At 39.9% G+C, this 23,432-nt stretch overlaps 1 protein-coding gene across 1 annotated transcript in view; it reads left to right on the top strand.

The window, feature by feature from the left end:
• Nucleotides 1-22,257, top strand: part of LOC147430014 (uncharacterized) — a 104,572-nt gene extending 82,315 nt beyond the window's left edge. The window contains exon 3 of the mRNA XM_086496208.1: nt 22,120-22,257. Within this exon, the coding sequence (XP_086352334.1) occupies nt 22,120-22,219 (100 nt within the window). The 3' untranslated portion in view covers nt 22,220-22,257. The remainder of the gene's footprint in view (nt 1-22,119) is intronic.
• Nucleotides 22,258-23,432: the final 1,175 nt, after the last annotated feature.

Genomic DNA, 23,432 nt, shown 5'->3' with positions numbered 1-23,432 from the left:
GGAAGAACTTGATGTCTAGAAGTTACTAAAGAAGTCCAAGCCTATATCAGTAATTATTTCCCCGAGATGTAATAGTTGGCATAATAGAAGAAGATTTTTTTTTTTGAGAAATAACAAAGAATCTACCTTTTTGAAAAGTCTATCTTTAAAAGAGTTTAACTAGTCTTGTATATCTGAAAGGTTTTTCAACTCGATTGCTAAGAGAAAGGATATTTTTTGTCACAACCATAAAAATATGCCATGTAGACTCACAAGAAGTCAGGCTGCTCAGGATTTACCAATAGCTAGTGCTTCAGATCATACGCCACTCGATTCATAAGCACCACCAGCACCCTAAGTTACCCTTGTGCCACGTTCCAAACCAAACGGCGCTTGTTGCAGCTCTTGTATAGGAATTTGGGCATGACAAGGATCTCAAGGCCCTTCTCAAATCTGTGCAACCGCATCCATTTTTAGGCACGGGTGATGATGTGCCTACCCTACTAGAAGAATGGATAATTAATAAGGATGACTACTTTGCTCTTGTTGGTTACAATTCAGGAGCTCAAGGGATAATGGGGAGAGCCAAGCTAGAAGGACTTGCAAAAACATGGTGGAAGCTCAATTGTCAATCTCGCCAAGTAGCAGAGGTGACTCAAAATTGGGATGAGTTAAAGCATCATCTCAAGGAACGCTATCTTCCCCTAGACTACTCCATCACTAAGATGAATTTCTTTCATGCAAGCTGGGGAATAGGTCTATCAAAGTTTCTTGTGAGAAGTTTGTCTGGCTTCCATGATATGCTCCTCTCATGACAGAGGAACAAAATCTAAGTCGCTTCATCCTTGGACTTGGAGGAGATTTGGCTCCTGAATTAGAGTCCTTCCGACCTGTCTCACTCATAGATGCTTTAATTTGGGCCAAGTCAAGGCATAATAGCCTTTTCAAGGGAGGCACCACAACTAATAGGAAGCTAGAATATCCTTCTTACCACGGCCAACCTTGTCAAGCAAATAAAGTACCATTTATACCAAAGCTAGCTGCCCAACCCCAACCGCCACCACACTTTGTTCGTGTAAACACCATTCCAGTCACTCAAAGTGGAAGACAAATTCAATGCTACAAGTGCCTAGAGTTTGGTCATAAGAAGGCCAAATTACCTAAAGGAAATGACTCCAGTAATTTGGCCCCCCATGTTAACCGTTTGAATCCACCCAATCAAGGGGGACAATTCATAAACCTTCAAACCAGAGGGAGAAATCGAGCACAGGCAAGACCTACTCCTATGCCTCATCTTCCTGGACAAAATCCAACCAAAAACCCACCTAGAACATCAATTGTGAACTTCATTTCAGTAAAAGATGAGATGGAGGACCAAGCCCACATCTATGCTGCCTTGGGTCCCAGTGGCTGAAATCGACAATTCTCCATTCTTGAGAGGAAGGGAGAGTATGAGGGTAAACCTATTTCATTTCTTATTGATTCTAGTAGCTCACATTCATTTTTTTCACTTAAGACTGTAAAAGGATTTCAAGTCACCTCCCAACCCACAAGCTGTAAGTTACGGGTTTCTCTAGAAACTGGATCCACCATTTTGACACACGAACAGATGGTAGATCTATGCTTTCAACTAGAAGGTAATTCAACCCAACAAAGATTTAGAATCCTAAAGATGAAGGAATCCTAGGAATGGATTGGTTGAGCAAAACTAAAGCCAGCATCCATTGCAGTGAAGGAAGCATCTCTTTTTCAAACTCAAAGGGTGAACAAGTCTTAGTGCAAGGCAGAACAGGGAAAGCTCCCCTGAAAGTGGTCAAAGCCAGTCGAGAAAGAACTATTAATTTATGTTATAAGACTCAATAAACCAGTGACCGAATCCAAAGAATAGGATCTTGAATGGCTAAATGAATATCAAAATATTTTTCCAGGGGAGTTGACAAATCTTCCACCACCTAGGGAATTAGTGCACGAGATCGAGCTCATTCATGGTGCCCAACCAATAGAAAGGACTCCCTATAAGATGTCACCTTCTGAATCCATAGAGCTGAAGAATCAATTGACTCAGCTTTTGGAACAAGGTTTCATCAAACCCAGTGTCTCTCCCTAGGGTAAATACGTTCAGACTTTGCGTAGATTTTTAAGGCGTAAATCAGTGCATTGTCAAGAACAAGTATCCCTTGCCTCGCATAGATGAGATGCATGATCGACTCTATGGTTCCAAATTTTTCACCAAGATTGATCTCAGGTCAGGTTATTACCAAGTTGGGATAAAAAGGGAGGATATTCCAAAAACATCTTTCAACAAAAGGTTTGGGCATTATGAGTTCACTGTCATGCCTTTTGGCCTAGTTAATCCCCCTGCCACATTTAACCATCTCATGACTGACCTCTTCAGGGCAGAGTTAGATGATTTTGTTATAGTCTTCTTTGATGACATTGTTATATATTCAAAGACTAGAGAAGATCACGAACGGCATGTACGCCATGTCTTGGAGATTCTCAGAAAAGCCCAACTTTACGCCAAGAGGCACAAATGCTCTTTCTTTTTAGCGAAGGTTGCCTATTTGGGATACATAGTTTCAAAGGATGTTCTTTCTCCTGACCCTGCTAAGGTGGAAGCTGTAGTTAAGTGGCCCATTCCCAAGACTGTTTTAGAAGTACGGGGATTCCTTGGCCTCACAGGATGGTGTAGAGTATTTATAAAAAACTATGCACTCATCGGAAGTCCTCTCACTGAACTCACTAAGAAAGAGAAACCCTTTATCTGGTCCGATAGGAGAGATAGAGCCTTCAACAAACTAAAAGAGATGTTGGCCAGTGAACCTGTTCTCAAACTTCCAGATTTTCAAAATACCTTTGAGGTGATAGTGGATGCTTCCATACAATATATATTGTAATCCTACAGCAAGAAGGCCATCCCATAGCCTATGAATCACGACAGCTTAGAATTCATGAGAAGAATTATCCCACCCATGACCTCAAACTACTAGCTGTGGTTCATGCCCTCAAAAAGTGGAGACACTATCTTTTAGGTCAGATGTTTGAGCTTGTTACTAACCACAAAAGTCTCAAGTGGATTTTCACCTAGCCAGATCTCAATATGCGACAAAGGCGATGGGTTGAATTTCTACAAGAGTTCACTTTTGAGATCAAATTCAGACCAAGCAAGGAAAGTCAAGCTGCGGATGCTCTGAGCCGACAAGTAGTCGCCTTTGCCATTACGCTAGTCCACTCAACTCTACCCGAGGAAGTTCAAAACGCCCTCCAAATTGATAAGCAATTTGCTCCATTGATCCAAGAAATCCAAGCTCAAATCCAGAAAAGATATTTAGAAGACTACTCTATTCAAGATGGACTCTTATTCTTCAGGAATCGATTGTGCATACCTACATGCTTAAGGATGCAAATTCTAAAGGAAGCTCATGAAACTCCCCTTGCCGCTTACCCAGGTTATCACAAAATGTTTGCTTCTCTTAAACAAAATCTCTATTGGCCTAAGATAAAAAAGGATACCTTAGAGTATGTTAAGAAGTGTTTGGTATGCCAAAAGGTGAAGGCTGAAAGAGTTAAGATTCCTGGTAAGCTACAACCATTGGATATACCTGCAATGAAGTGGGAGTGCATCAGTATGGATTTTGTAACAGGGTTACCCAAGACTGTTGGAAATTTTGATTCAATTTTTGTGGTGGTGGATAAACTCACCAAAGTAGCTCACCTTGTCCCAATCAAAACCACTGCCTCTGCAATAGATATTACTCAAATTTTTGTAAAAGAAATTATCAGATTACATGGAATACCTGCTAGGATAATGATATAATCAGTGATCGTGATGCCAAGTTTACCTCTAAGTTTTGGAAGGCCATGTTCCAATCTTTAGGCACTCGATTAAATCTGAGTTCAGTCTATTATCCATAGACAGATGGACAAACCAAAAGAGTTAATCAAGTCATAGAAGATATGATGAGATTATATTGCAATCAACAACCTCATCTTTGGATCAAATATTTACCCTTAGTGGGAATTTCTTATAATTATTCCTACCATGGAAGCCTAGGAATGTCCCCATTCAAATCTCTTTATGGACAAGACTGTATCATTCCTCTCAGAATGGCCGACCCAAGTCTCCCAGTGCCTGCAGCAAAGAATACACTTGAAGAGATAGATTGCCAAATCAAAGTAATAAGGGAGAACCTTAAGAGAGCAAGTGACAGGCAAAAGAGTTATGCTAATTTACATAGATCTCCTTTGATTTTTAAGGCACGAGATAGAGTTTTCCTTAGAATCAAATCAAAGAGAAGCTCACTCAAATTGGAAAAATACAGGAAGTCAGCATATAGATATTGTGGACCCTTTGTGAGATTTCGAGCAGGATAGGGGACCAATCTTACAAACTCGCTTTACCCCCTCACTTGCATGTGCACAATGTTTTTCATGTTAGATTGCTAAAAAGATATTTTGCGGATCCCCTTCACATCCTAAATGGTTCTTAACACACAAGAAGAATTCCAGATGGAGCCAGAGAAAATTTTAGACATGAAGGAGCGAAAGCTACGACACCAAACAATTCGGGAGGTTTTGGTCCAATGGAAGGGCTATCCCATTGAAGATGCCTCTTGGGAAGATTGGGAATGCCTTACTTCTCAGTTTCCTCATCTTTTTTTATTAGGATTCTCCTCTTTTTTGTACTCAAACTAAACCGTGTTAGCCCATGTAACTACCAATCCAAGTTCTATCTTACTCAAATTTTGTAATATAGCCTTTTGCTAAATAATAACAAGATTAGCATTGTCCTTTATCATCTTGTGACTTGGATCTCTGTATGGAATTACAAAATCAATAAATGGATTTAGCTTTGTTTGCTCAAGGACTTCTATCAAATACAAGATATAAGAACTCAGAACCAATTCCATTATATCCATCAAGAAAAATCAAAGAAAGAAGGACTTAAGACAGACACCAATATCTTAGAACATGATGAACATGTTAAGGGATACAACGAAGATACATTTTCTAGAGGTTAATAAGTCCATCCATTACATGATGACAAAAGCAACTATGACAAGTAGGGCACATATTAGGCTTCTCATTAATAGGAAGGATTCATTGTGAAATTGTTTCATTGACCTCTGTAGTATGAGATGTGAAGTTAAAGGGCCCTCTAAGTGGTAAACCAAAGTGAGGGTAAAGATATATCTTTTGATGAGAAAGGAATTGAGCAAGGAAAAAGAATCTTTCTAAAAAACCTCAATGCATCGACCTCATCATGCAGTAATATCGAGGACCCAAATCCATAGCTTCAGTAACCATAGCCAAACCGACATTATTACAAAAGTGATCCCAACCCTAAAGGTCACCCTTGTTATACTTTGAAATGTCCACCATTGGGTTTGAGCTACAGAAGTTCCCAAGTGAGGAAATAGCATGCTCCCATATTGCTCCACAAAATATCTCCTCACGGATTTACTTGTTTGCTGCAAATGAGAAATGGCCACAGATAAAACTAGCTCTTGCCACCGATCCATAAAGTAAGATAAGGAGCAAAGAGACAAACCTAAGAAATTTTGACAAGGGGTGGAAATAAAAGTGAAAGACAAAGGGAATAATGCTGTAAGAAATGAAAATATATTGCACTCTATATAGGCGAGCCAACCAACGAAGGCTAAATTAGCATTAACCAGAAGTTGAAAGTGTAACTTGAGAATGAAGTTGGGGAGTTTCTAAGGTCCTCCTCTTAGCCCTTACTCTTGATGAAATATCTACGCCGTCGACTTTTCGAATACGATCGAGTAAATTTGTTCTATAGTCAAGTACCCTAGCTACCCACGAGACCCTTTTGATTTTCACCATGGGAACGTGGATATAACCAATGCAATGGATATTAGTTTTACCTCAAAAAAAATTTGCATAAGAAAACAAAGAAAGAATAAGGGTAAGGTGAAAAAGTAACTTATTGCATAAGCCACTTGTTGGAAAAGTAGCTTCTTGCATAAGCCACTTGTTGAAAAGTAGCTTGTTGCATAAGTGGCTTGTTGGAAAAGCTTTGAAAAGAAAGAAAGGATATCAAGATATGAAAAAGTAACTTATCAAGACAAGTTAAGGGTTTATCAAATTAAGCTTAAAAGGAGGCCTTTCCGACTCATTAAACACTTTTCTACACATTTTGACAATGCAAGCTTGATAGGTGAGCTATGAAAGCCAAAGATAATCCTCCTTCACACACACCCCTACACACCTCTCTCTCCTCAAGAGAAGCCATAACCATAATCCAATTTACCATTACACTCTTCAGTTTCTCTCTCCTAACCTACAAGCTTTCCATAGCTTGAATTTTCTTAACCTCTCTTTATTCCCGTAGCCAAATTGGTGGTTTTTAAGCAAAGAGAAGCGGAAAAGAACCGGTTATGTCAATACACTTCGTCGTTGCTCTTCCAAAGCAAGGAGAAGACCCTACCATATACACACTAAGGTAAGGTTATCTTGTTATTTTTCATTCTTGAAAGAGATTTACTTTCATGCTTACTTAAATTCACGCTTAAGCTCTCTAATTTTCTTAAGCAATCCTTTTTGCTTAGGAGGAAAACATAACTTCTTGGTTGGTTGTATATGTACAAGGTTTTGTTTAGTGATGCAAATTCAGTTAATACTTAATTTTTTCAAGGAGAAGTTGAGGTTTTGAAGGTTAATTTAGCATAACTAAAAGAGGTTAATTGAAAAAGAGGATTTTTTCTGTAAAGTCATTACCTCCTTTTTCTTTTACCAAATGGAAAGTTTCGAAACCATAAGTCTCTTCTGGTAACATATAATTAATCCTCTCCATAGTAGAAAAATCTCTTCTTAAAGGATAATTTTTTAATCATTCATACAGTATTACATCCGCATGCCCAATCTTACGAACTTTGCAACTTCTTTTACACTACCATGCATAGAAGGGTTTCACTCTTGCATAAGCACTCAAAGGAAGTTCTGATTAATTGTCTCAAGATTGCAAGTTGGTGCATTCCAAAGTTGTGTGTGTACCACGCATAGACACACCAAAGAAAACTCAATACAGAAAGCATTGCATTGTTCATTTCAAGTGTGTTTACTTTCAAGTTTGTTTTGCAAATTTGAAGGGGGGAGTAAGGGGATAGCTTCACGGATATCATGACCATGTTGCTGGAACATAAAACTGCGTTTGCTTCCATGGAGATGTCCCATGGATGGCAAATGATGAAAAGGGACCAAAAGGGGATTCATCATTAAAGTGGGGGTTAACTCGAAACTTACGTCGAGACAAAACCTTAAATTTCCAAGAGATTCGTTGATTTCTAAAGTCTTGTTTGAGTAGAAAAATTAAAAGGAAATAGGAATCAAGGGATTAACTCAAGGAGCTTAATCTAAATTTAAACTAGGATTAAAAAATTTACCAAGAAGATTGACGTGGATAGCTCTAGCATAATATAGAGATTTATATGTGAATTTGTCTTTGTGTTTGTAAAAAGACCAATGCAGGTGTTTACCTATGGGATACAACGGGGGATGGTCATTTTTGGTTAGGACTGATAACCGTTGGTCTATGTTTTAAGCTCGGGTTCATTCATTGCCCTAGAAATGGACCCACAAATGCGTCTAGAAATCGGCCTAGTCCGTGTAGGCCTGATGCCAACAAAAAAAGAAGGAAGGAAAAAGGATCCATGGAGGGATTGTGATAAGGGAGGAGGATGTGATTTAATTAAGGAACTCTTCAAATTATTTGATAAAAAAGAACCTTGAAAGGGCTAGGAACCCAAAGGGGCTATTCCGCAATTGTTCTCATCAGCCGGACCTTTGCTTTATTGATTGAAAAGAAACCTAAAATAGATTATCTTGAAGCCTTTTCCACACAAGATAAAGAAAGATAAGAATTAGAATCTGTGTAAAGGCGCCATCTCCACACGTGGCACAGGAGACAGGATACCCGAGTCCTTGGATGAGGATAGGGATATGCCTAGAGGAGTATATGTGATTGCTTGAAAGATAACTAGATAATTTTACTAATATTACATAAAAAAAGAAGTAAAAATATTCCATAAAGGAGAAAGGTGGGAATGACTTGATAAATGCACATTTGCAAGGGTATGCAACAGTTTGCATGCTCCTTTCAAATGCTTGAAATATATTCCCAGTTTGACATGATTGGAATGTTGTTTTCTAGTATCATAGTATTACCTTGGGAAGGTGTATTTATCAAACGGTTCGGTGGGTGGGCGGATTTCAGAGGGTTAATTTGTTGGCTGGAAAGTTGAACCCAATTTTATGTTATCTTAGCAATTAAGTCTTGAGCGGGGAAAAGGGTTTCCAATCTACGGTGCATGAGAGAAACTTGCGATTGAGGGATTTGCATAGATTATAATACACTCACCTTAGGTGAACGCATTGATGGATGTGCTCTGTCATAACCGGGAAAAAAGCATCAATGACCTTGAACCAAGGGTGAATAAGAGAACTCCCACCGATTGACCTTGGAAGGTTGAGTTCAAAATTAGTCCGATGAATTTGATTGGAAAGTGGGACCAGTAAGCAAAGGTGCTTCGGGTTAAAGGATCCATATGAGAGAAAGTGAATGTTATCAATCCCTTGAGTTGGCATCGAAGAGTAGGAGGAATCATGTCTTGATGTCAGTCTCAAGCGGGAGGGATGTTGGAAATCACGGTGTATTCATTTGGAGATGGTATAGTCGGTGGTCCCCGACATGGCCCTCACCTTAGAAGATGATGGTTTCTAGCTGGTATGTATAGTGCTTGATTGATCAAATCATCAGTGATTTGAACTTTGACTATCGAATCATCTTTGTCAATCAATGTTGCTTCACCATTGTATTATATGGTGCTCATGAGCTCATGGGTTCTCTAGAAGTCGGTACCCAATGGCAAAGTCAAAAAAATGTATCGAGTTGCAGACATCTAGAGCCTTTAAGCACCTCTCTTTGTTAGTGTAAGGTCCACAAATCCCTTGTAAAGATGGTAGTTTTCACTTTTGTGCCATCTACAGCTTGGGACTTGCCTAAAACTACATTTATTGGTATATTTGCTAGATCCTATTTAGATACGTGTGCTTTCTCGTTTGAGGATATGTCAATGACTTCATGGGGAGCTTCTTCCCACTATTTCTAAGCTCTTCTTTGAGGCATCATAGTATCAAAACCAATTGATTAGCTCCTGAAATTTGTCAAAAAGTTGTGGAGAAAGTCGAAAAAACACAAACTTGACCATAAAATAAAAAATGAGTATAACTTGATCTAAACAAGTCCAAATTTTACCAAACTTAACGAGTGCATCTATGATAGCTATAGGCTCCCAGGTCATATGGTTTCAGGTCAAATTTGTGACAGAGGTACATGGATCGTGATCCATGTTGTGAACACATTTTAAACCATATGATAGAGAATGATATGCAGATACTATGGTCCAGAACTTTTCGGATTTGGATCTCTAGTTTCATATTTATGCCAATTCTTGAAAAAAAAATGTAGAGTTAGAGGATTTTGGAACTTTGGTTATGGTTTTGGAATCCAAATGACTTGATACTATATGGTTAGGCTTTATTTGGCAATTAGGACTTGATGATGAGATTTTGGTCTAGAAAATGGAAAAGATACATGGATCATAATCCATATTTGGAAGCCTTTTGGGGTGAAACTTTGTACACATACTATAGCCTATCCTAGTACACTGGTGAAATCTTTTGAGATTTGGACAAGTTTTTCCTAAGTTTACCAATTTCCTAGTTTATGGCCCAGTTTGGTCCGACTCTGTCATATTGGATTTTTGATCCCATACTTGATATGTCTCTTTGATTGTACTATTTGATATTTCACAAATCTGATGATTGAGAGTTGAAGTCCAGTCCCAATTACATCTATCTGTCCATTTTCACAATCTTTGGGGCTTGTTTGACCATCTCAGGCCTTTTGGAAAGTTTGGCCCATTTGCCAAGCATTTTTTGCACTATTTTTTATACACTAAGAATACCAACTTCTTTAATACATTGCCTTGACCAAATTCACAGACTTTGGCACTTGCACTCTAAAATTGCTTAACTTTGCCACATATACCACTTTATACATCCAAACACTGAAAAATTTAGATGTTCCTTTATAGTTGACTTGTACCATCACTTTGCACTCATTTTCTAGCAATTCTATCTGAGGGTACATGGATCGCAATCCATGTTTGGTGACCAATTTTGGCCAAACTTTAAGGGATGGACCTATGCATGTTCCCCAAGGCTATAGGTCAACAAATTCTTGTGTTCAGATCAAGTTTAGACTCCATGGGTCAAAATGACCATTTGCAAAGACTAATTTTTTGTTTCCCTATGGTTTTTGGGTGTTCATAGGTCCATTTTTCCAAATTTTGCAGGGCACATTTTCCAAGGCTAGATCCAATTGTGTATACACTTTTTTCCAATGTTTGGCAAGTTGGGGTACATGGATCGCGATCCATGTCTAGAAAATTTTTGAAACTATAATTAGGGCAATCATTATAGCGTTTTTAAGGGGGCTCTTTTGCACCAAAAGTATCTCGGTTTAGAGGTGAGGGGACATGGATCACGATCCATGTTCCACCACTCTTGGAACACTCCAAGGTACAAAGGGTGGTATCTTACGGAAACTCACAAACATGGTGGTCTACTTTGTTGTTGCACAAAGAAGCACCTAAGAAGTGGGTAAAATTCAAGAGAATTTCCACTTTTTCCTTGATAATTAAGAATATGAAGAAGATATCATCGTGTCTTGGCATCATGTGAGAATGAATAATAAAGACACTTTGGATAATTATTGTCAAATTTTTTGGGGGTACCTATTTGCTAGTGTCCTCATTTCAAAGGATCACTCTAAAGGACCAAATAGAGAGTTTTTGCTATGGATTTCCAAAAGGGATATGACGGTATAGTCTATAACAAAAGTCTCACTCTATTTAGAGGCTTATGGGACATTCCAAGCAAGGTTTTGATATGAATTCCGGTTAACGAACCTATCCTACACACAAGCCAATGTGGCTCAATGGAGGGAGAGTCTTCCAAGGAAAAGAAAGAACCAAAGGAACCCAATGATAGTTTATGGGAGGATTCTAAAGAAGTAAGGGAATCAACTAATAGTGTATGTGAGGATTCGAGAGAAGTAAGGGAATCAGCTAATGGTTCATCAAAGAATTCACACAATTCAAATTGAGGTGCAAGTGGACATAAGAGACCAACGGGGCTACCTAGTACCCACAAGTCACATGACACAAGTAAAGAACAGAAAGGTAAGCTAGGTCCACTGGATGATTTTGTCAATGGCCCTTTTTGGTTCTCTATGCGAAGTGGTTGGAGGGAAGAGAATTTTACAAATTCTTTTTAGTTTGTAGTTGTACCTTGATTCTTTTGAGTTATTACCACTATTTTTGCCAAATGTTAAAAAAGGAACCAGATTTTTGAATCTGGTGCGGTGTGGCGTACACAAGTGGAGAGCCACTCCTTTTTATAGATTGCCTAGATTGAATAAAGTAACTAATTTCTTGTTGAGATTTTAGAGATACCAACAAGCTGACAATATTTTGCTCTTGATCTTGTTCTTGATGGTGATTTTTTTGAGATCTTTGTACTCAATTCACATTCTCCAAGATCCATTTTTCTTTAACACTAGTAGCATTGGTGAAGAATAAGGTGATATACTAGGCTAGATTAGGATTCTTTTCTAGAAGTTCTTTCACTTGGTTCATGATTTCCTCATTCTGGGTTCTACATACTTTAGAAGGTGGCTCGTTTTGTGGGAAATTTCTAGGTATCAAATAAATCGTATGATCTTCAAGAAGCTCTCCAAGAAAATCCTCAGAGAAATGGTCAGCTTCAGCTTGCAAAAATTTCTTTCGTTCTTTTCCCAAGTCGGACAGATTTGAGTTCTTATTTTCATTAAGTTTGTTCAAGTAGATTGAGTAAACAAAGAGACTGGATTTCATTGATTTTGAAATGGCCAAAGCCAATACAAGTGGGACACACTCGCCATTTAATTTTACATTAAGAGTATTTTCTTTGCCTTTCGCGTTCTTCAAAGTGGCCTTTCTCGCCCAACAATTGACCACAACATCATTCTTGTGGTGTCAAGGGATCCCAAAAAATACTTCACACCCATCTCAAGGGATGATGTAAAGGGCCTTGTGCCCTAAATACCTGTGACAATGCACCCAAAATTTTCCTATGATAGGTATAATGGCACCATCTTTTCCTAATGCTGCTAGAACTGTCTTTATCGGTTCCCATTTCTTTAGGCATGATTCTAGATCGAGCCACCAATTCAATCAAGATGAAGTTGGCCTTGGCTCCTCCATCAAAGATTATAAGGACTTCTTGATCATGTACTTTTCCCCATTCTCTGTAGAGTTTTGCACTCTTGTCTATTTGGTCTAGGGCCCTCACAATCCTACCGCTATGAATGTCTCTAGTTTGTCCTCAACCTACTCCTTTGGTGCTTCCGAAGAATGTGCCCTTGTTCCCCACAACCATAATACTTGTCCTCTTTATAATACTCAACACACTGCTCTTTTGACATGCTATATGATTCCTTATTTTGCTGCCTACCCTTCTTCTTGTTACCGTTGAACAAATCTTGCCCTGTTTTCTTAGACACTAGCTTGTCCAAAGTGTACGTCAGTGTGTTGGAATGCATACCAAACCCCGATTTTGCATGACTGATAAATATATGAATAGAGACAAATTTCCTATGTAGGGAAATTGGTTGTATCTCTTTGGGTAGACTGCAACAAAACCGCTCAACTTTGGGATTTTCTTGAAAGAAGAGGCTGGTAGAAAAGCATCCTTAAATGTCTAGCAATAGTTGTCCAACGTGTCTGCTTTGGTCACCTTCACATGATTCCAAGACACGATGACATACTCTTTGTATTATTATGTAAGCCATGATGAGGAGGTGAAGAGGTGTTTGAATTTGAACCATTTTGTAGGTGCTTCCTTGTGCAACAGTATGGTAGACCACCATGTCTAGGCATGTTCCCTTTCAAATACGACAACACTCTTTGTACTTTGGAGCGTTCTAAGAAACAACCTCACAAAAAGATGATGTTGCATTGTTGTTCGAAGCAACCTCCTTGAAATCCTTGGTCTTCTTGCCCCTTTTCTTGACATGGTCATACTAGCTTAAATGGTATGAGTGTCTTCTCTTCTTCCCATATATTGACAATTTGACTTGAATCTAAGTAAGAAGAATCAAATGATCATATGTCCTCATTGAAACTATCAAAATGCTTTTGATGCTTTCAAGATTCCTTTTGTGATGTTCTATTCTTAGCTTTCTTTTTGTTCTTGTTCTTCTTGCTCTTTAAAGTCTTTCTTCGCGGTTAATGCTTCCTATCCTCCTTGCTAGTGTCAAAAGGGTGTGCGTCTTCACAATCGTACATTGTTGAAAACCTTCACATTGACTGATATTCCATGTAATATGCCGCTATTTTTTTACATGACCAGGCAACAACACGAGCTATTTATAAAAAGGCCCAATTTAATCCACATTAAGTGTCCTGCCGAAATTGGCTAGCCTAACCCAAAATTAACTCAAGTGTGGACACCTTTCATTTGACAAAAAAAAAGACACCAACATCATTTAGAAAAAACATGCCACTCAGCCAACTTAGTGTAAATTCTCATGTTGCCCACCCCCTCTTCATCTCCATCGTTCGCCTCCCGCCCTTCTCTTGCACGCGGTACAACCCAAGAACTGGAAGACGACCATGTGTGAGTGCCCATCCCGTATCTCTTGTACATAGATGTAGTTCTAGAAGAAGTTTTGCCAAAAAAATACTCTTGCACACAAGGTCCAAAGTTGGAATCCGTTCTTGAGGTAAATTTTATGCCATAGTTACCCGTTCAAGATGGCAATGGCCACTAGGAGGATGCTCTTGTTGTTCTCAAGGAGGAAATTGTAGCACTTTCAACATCAATTAATACTCACCTAGAGTAGTTGCAGACACAAACCTCTTCACATACTTACTATACTACTTCTCGGACTCCTCATGGTGCTTCTCCATGATCTTCTTCCGAAGCTTTTGTGGAAGAGCACAAGGAACTGGACCCAACTATTGAATTAGACAACTGTGAGCTTAAAAATATTAAATGCTACACAAAAGAAGGGTTTGGATGTTAAACTACCTGTACCTTACAATGGTCATCGCGACAAGACCAATGGTTAGAGGTCTACTTGTCCAACACAGATTTAGTGGAGAACAAAAAGATTGCACGTGCTAGTTCACAATATTTCATTTGTGGCAATGACGGGTCACTGATGGCAACATAAACCTCCTTGGAAAAAATTATGACATGCTATTAGTAAGGCATTTAAATCTGCTAATGTGGGTTTCCATGCCCAAAGCTCTCTCCATCCTCTGAGCCAAGCTAGTTCCTTCGTTGCATATCACAAAGTTTCAAAAATTAACCCTAGAAATAGAAACTCTCAGCCCCTCTTACAATCTACATAGTTTCATTGATGGGCTTTAGCCAACATAGAACAACAATGTTCACAAGTATAATCCTACCACCGTGGATGCTTCAATCACGTATGTGGAAGGTCTTGGTGATAATCAGTGTCCTACAAGGAATTTTCTTCCCAACGATCGGTCTTCAAACAACACTCATTTTTTCACATCACAATTGCAAAGAATGTTAGAGAAAAAGTCAACAGCATTAGTCTCAGTTGAGGCAATAAGAAACAATGCCTTCTTTAACTTCAAGGTTCTACTCTCAAGATTGACAACCTTAAAGAAGATTTCCCTCAAATGTTCCACTTGATCGTCATAAAGGATGTGATTTTCCTCGAGATTGACGTTTCAATACCCAACAAGGCTCTTCTTTAACTACTTCTTTGACTTCAAACAAGGATGGATTATGTACAATTTGTGGTGGTAACCATAGAGGTATTGCTGTCCCAAGAGACCAAATCCATCTTATCAAAGAATGCCTTCAAAAGATTTCCTCTTCGCCGAATGTTTTGCAATTATTGAAATATTTTCAATCAAAAGTCTCACATCACATTAAAGATTTTGAAGATTACTCTCTTGTTGTAGTCAACCTGATTAGGCCACAATCCTTTAAAAAGCCTTTGAATGATGTAATGTAATGGGATTAGCAATCAAAACAAAAGGTCTTTCAAGAAACAAAAGTCAAAGACAAAGCTTCTAGATAATTCAAAGACTGAAGGATTTTCTAGATTCAATTCTTTCTCAGAAATCTATCAGGACCAAAAGTCATTTCTTTAACCAAAACTCTCACTCTAAATGGAAGGAAATATCACGACTATGATGTATACTTTATCCATATGTTACCTTCTTGCACTTGATCATGTTACATGTACAAATATAGAATAGATTGGAGACCCCTATCCTTGAGAGGGTGCATCTCTTAGCGGTCATGTCTCTACAATGACTAGTCACAACAAATCTTAGTCTAGAGTCATGTCTCTTCATCAACAGACATGCCTCTTCGTATGTGTCTTTTTATCTCCTATATAAAGAGGCTATGTATGCAACTCAATCAATCAAAACTATTCAACAAGAGTTGTCTAAAAGGGGAGTGCATAACAATATCAAATATACTTGGACAAAAAGAATTTATCACTTAATACTCAAGCAAATTGATATAAGGAGAAAGAGAAAAAAAAGGAAGAAGATCGATACAATGCTAGGGATCAGAAGATGGGTAGACCCCCCCCCCCCCCCCCCCCCCCCCCCCCCCCCTCCCCCCTCGAGTATCTTCATTATTGGGGAGAAGTCTTTATACAAGCACTTGAACCAAACGTATTACCACATACATTCTAAATTAGACTCGATGGTACTAGGAAGAATCGACTTTGTATTCTCAAGGCAAAAACCCTAATCCCAAGATCTTTCATTTCTTACTCAAAATCCTTGAAAACCAAGGTTATCGCCGTTGGACAAAGCTCAAAGTGTTGGAGCTATATATGGCTCTCTACCTAACTTGGTCTCATCTATATATATGTAACTTGTCCTCAATATGAATTAGTCTTTGGGAGCATACATGGTGTGCCTCTTGTCTCCTCTCTCTCTCTCTCTCTCTCTCTCTCTCTCTCTCTCTCCACATATCAACATGGTATCAAAGCAGTAACGATCACGTAGCGATGCAACCCGTGGTGCAGGAACAAAGTATGTGTGCATGGTTTGTTTGCAAGATTTTCAATTTTTGTAAATTTTATTTTGAGGAGAGATTCTTGTTAATAGTGACTATTTTGTATTGAGGGGAATGTAGTTAGTGTTTTGAGTGGTGTGTGTTGCTAATCAATGTAATTGAATTTTGCTTACTTTTTAAATTTGTGTTTTGACACGCTCTGTCACAAAGTGATGACATGGCGGACAACAAAAACCCTAATTTTTTCCAGAAACCCTAATTTCTAAAAATCGCGGAGGCTATTTTTTTTTAACTTTTATTTTTTTGAAAATGATGAGCGACGTGAATTTTGTTTTGTTTTTTTTTAAATTTAAAAAAAAGAGAAAAGACTCTCTAAGAGAGAGAGAGAACTGATGCTTTTATTTTAAAAGCTTTTGGGGCTCTGCTTTTGGGCATCCCTTGTAACCTTTAAATTAGTGGTGAGGGCCTCACTTCTCAGAGCATCTGGACGCAGAGTCTGAGAGTGAAACCCTAGCCACTCTCCTGTACTTTGATGATTGATTAATACAAAAAGAAATACTGAAAGGGGCGCCAGTCGTTGGGGCCAATATCTCTAGGCACGGAACTCCGCCGGGCCAGTGCAAATCTATTGTGATCTATGAATTGTTTTGAAGTGGTTATTTGGTGCTATCGCGATTGATTTTTGACTTGGAGTGTCCAAGTCTATTACAGTGGTATCAGAGCACGGCTGATTTCTCTTCTACGGGAAATCCGATCCCCGATTTTTTTTTCCGCGGCACCTATGGCTTCAGGCAATGATCAGTCAACTCCCCCTGCATCTGGAGATGCGGGCAGGGATCACAACGAAGATTCCGACAGAGAGTATGGTCTGCCTTGGCCTACTTAGGTGGAGCGGCGAGAGATGGAGCGTCGCCAGTTGATCGACGATGCAACAAAGATAATGCTCAATTTTGCCAAGGACCCGAAGATGGAAAAATATATGAACCAAACCTCTTTGGAAGAGGTACAGATGGAGTGGCAGAGAACCACAACACCACTCCCGAAAACCGCTCTCAAGAAACCTTCTGCCTCCAAGAAATATACGGAGAAGGAACTGGAGAATGTGGTTGATGCACGGATTGCTCAGCTTTTCGACGTGCAAAAGAAAGGCAAAAATCACGGCAAACAGCAGAAGGAAGGCACTGACTTCCCGAGATATTTGGGTCTTCGGTCGACATTTGACAAGGCAAAGAAATTGAAGAAGCGCGTCAAGTTTGAAGACCTACCCAGTTCTTCTTCTTCTTCTGACAGTTCTTCTAGCTGTTCAGACTCGAGCGAAGAAGACACAAAAAGCAAAAAGCGAAGCAAGAAACAACGCTTCGAAAAGGGCAAGAAAAAGGCAAAGAAGGCTACATCTCACCCAGAGACTGAGAGTTCTATTGAGGACTCGTCTACAGACAGCTCAGATTCCGATGATGGAAAGTTTTATGCGAACAAGAAGAATTTTTACAAAGCCAACCAGTATGACTTTCTCGAAGATAAAAGCAAGAAAGTGGGAGAGTTAAGAAAGGTGGCAACTCGATCAAGTTTGATACTTTTTAAGGATACTCAGATGCTTCAAAGGCTTTGTCTTTTATACAGCAGTTTGACATCGCTTTTGCGGGAGGATGCTATTCAGAGCACTCCAAGATTCGGAGAGCTACCTCTTACCTTAAGGGGAATGCTTGTACTTGGTGGTCCACGCTTGTTTTAAACAAGACTGCGCCAGTTAAATGGCTGAACTTTAAGAAGCTTTTTATTTCTTCTTGGTTGACGCAAGAATATGAACGAGATATACGAGCTGCTTGGAACCATCTTCAGATGACCAAGAAAGATACAATCAATGCTTATTGTGAAAGATTCTGGAGCTCTTTTCTACCCGCCTCTTCATTCAAGAAGATCTCGTTCAGAGAACAAATTGAGCGGTTTACCTTGGGTCTACCTACAGAGACCGAGATCATTGCTTGGAATAGGAGTCAGCTTTTATTTAGGACTTGATGAGTCATGCGAAGCGGGGCTTTGCCATTCACTCTTGCAGTTTGACCTACCCCACAGATGAGGCCATGACACAATGAGCCGAACAGTCTTCTGGGAATGAAAGTAGAAAGAAAAAGAGCAACCCAGAGAAAAATGATGCACGACCCAAGCTTACTCCTGAGGAGAGAGATCGCTTCATCAGAAAGTGGAAGTGCTTTGGATGCGGGGAACAGGGACATATCTCTGCGAAGTGCCCTAATAAGGCACAGAAAGAACAGAATGATAAAGATGACGACAGGTTTGAGAGTTCGAGAGCAGCTGAGGAATGTGGCAGAAAAGGCAGATAGAAAAGCAAAACTGGTACCACATGGCGTGGGACCTGCACCGAATCTAATGAATGAAAGTACAAACCGCTTTTGGGGCAAAGTGAAGGATCAGGAAGCTCTTTTGAAGGAGTCAAGGCCAACTTCTTTCACTTGGAATTGGTGGCTCGATTTGGAATTACGCCTGACAGACTGACGCCACAGAGGTAGTTTGACTGGCACCCGGATGGGATGTTTCCATTACACCGAGCATTGGCAAACTTTGTTTGCAATGACAGGGGTGTTCAGGGCACGCGAGTGATGTTCTACTCAGGATCCCTTGGTACCACAAGAACTACGCCGTGGTTGACTACTGGGTTGAGAAAGCGACTTTGATAAATGAAGGGCTTAGAGATTGTACTTGATGAACTTCAGTTTCTTACTCATTCTTTTGGAAGAGAATTGAACGCTCGATAAAGGTTGAATATGTTTTGACCTGATCAAAAGAACACCAAGATTTTTCTCGACACTCATGCCGATTTCTTTTCAGAGGGCCTAAAGATCAAACCATTGATCTGATACCTGGAAGCACGCCACCGAATTGGCCACCTTATCGTGTGAGACGAGTACATAATGAAAAGATTATGAACCCAATGAAAGACCTCTTGGAAAAGGGTCTTGTCCAGCCTAGTACGTCACCGTATTTCTCTCCAGTGTTGTTGGTTTTGAAGAAAGACGGATCTTGGAGAATGTGCATCGATTATAGCGCTCTCAACAAAATCACCATCAAGAACAGATTTCCGATTCCTAGGGTCGATGATATACTTGACAGGTTACAGGGATCCTCGTGCTTTAGCAGGATTGACTTCAAGAGTGGATATCATCAGATCAGGATAGCGCCAGGAGATGTCTACAAGACAGCTTTTCGGACGACTTTTGGGTTATTTGAGTTTTTGGTGATGCCTTTTGGCTTAACCAATGCTCCTGCGACATTTAACCGGATGATGGACAGGATTTTTCGAGAGTACATGCTATTTGTTGGCACTTTCTTTGACGACGTCATTGTTTTTCTCCAAGAATGAGGCAGAACACAGAGATCATCTGCTTCAAGTCTTTCAGGCATTACAAGATCACACGTTAGTGATTAATGCAAAGAAAAGTGAATTTTTCCTACCAGAGATACACATTTTGGGACACATTGTGTCAGCAGCAGGAGTGCAAATGGACCCGGCCAAGATAAAGACTATCCGTGATTGGCCCGATTTGAGGAATGTCCATGAAGTTAGAAGCTTCTTGGGACTGTGTTCGTACTACAGGCGGTTCATACGAAAGTTTGCAGAGGTTGATTCCCCTTTGCATACCTTGACACATAAAGAGTACCTTTTTCGTGGGGACCCACAGAGGTGACTGCCTTTCGGACATTGAAAGAGAAATTGACTACGGGACCTATTTTGACTTTGCCAGACTTGCAGAAGTCATTTGAAGTATATTGTGATGCTTGTGGTCGTAGTCTGGGTGCGGTCTTGATGCAAGAAGGCCATGTCATAGCTTAGGAGAGCCGTTTGTTCTCTAGGCCGGAGATGACAACACAGATCTATGGGAAAGAGATTTTGGTGGTTATCCATGCTCTTACTCAGTGGCGGAATTACCTACTCGGAGCGGATTTTACTGTGTTTACAGACCATCAGAGTTTGTGCTACTTCTTGTCACAAAAGAAGCTTTCGGAAAAAGCACATGCGGTGGGCGAACATCTTGTCACAGTTGCACTTCCATATTGTCCATGTGCAGGGATAGACGAATGTGGTGGCAGATGCTTTGTCTCGGAAACCGTTGGTTCTGGCTATTTCCGCGATACATCATAGGAGCTTCGAGGATATGGTCGATCAGTATGCCACAGATACAGATTTTGCAGATAATTTCACTCGGATACGGGATGGGGAGACAGTAGCTGGATACTCCCTTTGGGAAGGCTACTTGATGAAAAAGACTATATTGTGCGTTACACAGCCGTTGAGGGATAAGGTTACGACTGAATGCCACTGTCCACCTTTTACGGATCACCGCGGCATTGCTACCACCATGAAAGGGGTAGAGAGATACTTCTTTGGGCCGAGACTCAAAAAGGATGTGGAAGAGTTTGTGCACAGTTGCTTGGTATGCCTGAAGGTCAAGTTTGACAGGCATAAGGCATAGGGATTGTTACAGCCTTTACCGATAGCCACCCACCCCTGGGAAAGTATTGCAATGGATTTCATTTTTGATCTCCCAAGAACAGAGAATGATCACGATGATTTTCCGATTACATGGCACGTCTGAGACGATTGTCTCCGACAGAGACCCCAGATTTATGAGTTTGTTTTGGAAGGCAATTTGGGAGAACATTGGCACGGAGTTGCAGTTCTCGTCATCGTTCCACTTGCATCTTGTATCTCGAATCAGAAGACTCAATGGGAAAAGAACTTACCTTTGGTGGAATTTGCCTACAATAACACGATACACTCTTTGACGGGAAGACACCATGTGAGATTGTTGAAAGTGCTGCGAAGGTTCCATCCTTCCTGAGCACGAAAGATTAGATATTTGAAGCGGATGAATATTCGCGAGATTTGGATACGGCTTTTGCCAAGGTTCCCGAGACTTATCAGGAGTCTCAAGAACGACAGAAAAAGGCAGCGGATCGCCATCGTCGCGACTTGAAATTGAAGGAGGATGATTGGGTGTGCACTTACTTTTGAGAAGGCACGCCTATGAAAGAAAAAGGGAAAGGAGAGGCTTTTTCCAAAGCTTAGTATGCGATACTACGGACCTTTCCAGATCACTGACAAGATAAATGATGTCTCCTTCCGATTGAAACTGCCAGATACTTAGAGGATTCACAATACATTGCATGTGAGTCTCTTGAAACCTGTTAAGGGTGATGTGCCTGATGAGCAACCCGAAGTGGAAGATAACGAGGAGATCCTTGTTCCTGAACAGATTTTGGCACATAACGATACGAAGAAAGGTAAAGTCCGAAGGCGGTTCTTGGTTAAGTTCAAGAACTTTCCTGCATTTGATGCGAAGTGGATGGAGGAGGAGGACCTAGTAGATACTCCTCAGATTGTGAAACTTTACCTCGATGTTTTGGTTTAGCATAGTCTACTCCAAACGGAACCCAGAATTCAGCTTGGCCGGAGATCTGGTGTAGTGGGATGCACAAGAGGGGAGTCACTCCGTTCCCTTGTCAACAGATGCCTTGATTTTGATACTAAAGTCACTGATGTCTCTTTGAGCTTTAGGGATACTGAGAGCTGATAGTATTCTGCTGGATGACTTTATGAAATGGAATTCCTGATAATGATACTGATTTGTTCTTGGCTTCTTTTGAGTGCAGGAACTGATAGACGAAATGACTGCAGCATTTTGGTCTGATTGATCTCGAATAGACATGGTTGCAATAGGGGTTAGTCAATCGGACATCGATGAGGTCCCGATTGGACCTAGATGTGATTGCTAGCTACATTGCCGATAAATCATGGTCTAAGATCCGAATGAATGTTGAATGTCATGTGATGTCCTGTGATGTCTGGTGATGTCCTGTGATGTCGTGTGATGTGACTGTCAATTTTTGTACATGTGCTAGATGTGTGTTCCTAGTACGTAGGTACTAACAGTCAGTGTCTACTAAGACAGTTTATGGATTTTGTCGGTTTTGCAGGCATAATCGCGGTCGATTACAATGCTTTCAAGAGGGGGGTATGTCACAAAGTGATGATGTGGCGGACAACAAAAACCCTAATTTCTGCAAGAAACCCTAAAATTCTTGCAAACCCTAATTTTTACCAGAAACCCTAATTTCCAAAAATCGCGAAGGAAAAAAAAATGATGAGCAACATGAATTTTGTTTTTTTTTATTAAAAAGAAAAGAGAAAAGACTCTCTAAGAGAGAGAGAGAGAACTGATGCTTTTTATTTTAAAAGCTTTTGGGGCTCTACTTTTGGGCATCCCTTGTAACCTTTAAATTAGTGGTGAGGGCCTCACTTCTCAGAGCATCTGGATGCAGAGTCTGAGAGTGAAACCCTAGCCACTCTCCTGTACTTTGATGATAGATTAATACAAAAAGAAATACCGAAAGGGGCGCCAGTCTTTGGGGCCAATATCTCTAGGCACGGAACTCCGCCGGGCCAGTGCAAATCTATTGTGATCTGTGAATTGTCTTGAAGTGGTTATTTGGTGCTGTCGCGATTGATTTTTGACTTGGAGTGTCCAAGTCTGTTACACCCTCAACTTAGATCAATTTTTAAGGGTCTTCTAGCCAAAACTTGCTCATCTGCTCACACTCTTTGTTTAGAGTTTTGGGTTGCAGAAAACCGGAGTTTGTAGCTGTAAGTTATGCAATGTTTAATGCAATTGATTTTGGTGCAGGTTTCATCTTTGTGAAGTGTCCATCGTCACTTTTTATTTTAAGCATCACTTTTTATTTAAAAAAAATAGTGTTATATAGTGCATAGTGCGGCCACAAATCTTGAGTTTCACATATCTCCATTTTGAGGACTCTTTAAATGCCATGTTGTTTACATATCTCTATTTTGAGGACTCCTTTTATTTTTTATGTCTCCTTTTTCCTTGCCGTTTTAGGCATTATGTCTCATTCTCTTTTGGTTTTTTTCAAGCATTCTTTTTTAGATAGTAATGTGGACCACAATGAGGACTTTAGATAGTAATGTGGGATTTCATCACAAGAAAAAAAAGACCAAGCGAGCAGAGGGTTGAAAAATGATGTGAAAATGTATTTGTTGTGGAAACTATAACCTCATTGAAACAAAAACTAGTTTATAAGGTATAAACCGCACTCTAAGAAATCCAAAAAGAGTTAATCAATCAAAGCATAACACCAGAGGCATTGAATGATTTTATTTCACAATTCAGCTGTTGTGGAGCCCATAACTACGTCTCTCTAGGGCTTACAATTGGTCTCTCATTGGTCTAAGATCTTGGCATACACAGGATTGTTTGTCGTGCCAATAGCAG

This window comes from Adiantum capillus-veneris, chromosome 22, assembly GCF_014529385.1.
Source record: "Adiantum capillus-veneris isolate H3 chromosome 22, ASM1452938v2, whole genome shotgun sequence".
Lineage (NCBI taxonomy): Eukaryota > Viridiplantae > Streptophyta > Polypodiopsida > Polypodiales > Pteridaceae > Adiantum > Adiantum capillus-veneris.
The sequence above is the reverse complement of the archived record's forward strand: the minus strand, read 5'-3'. Positions and strand labels throughout refer to the sequence as shown.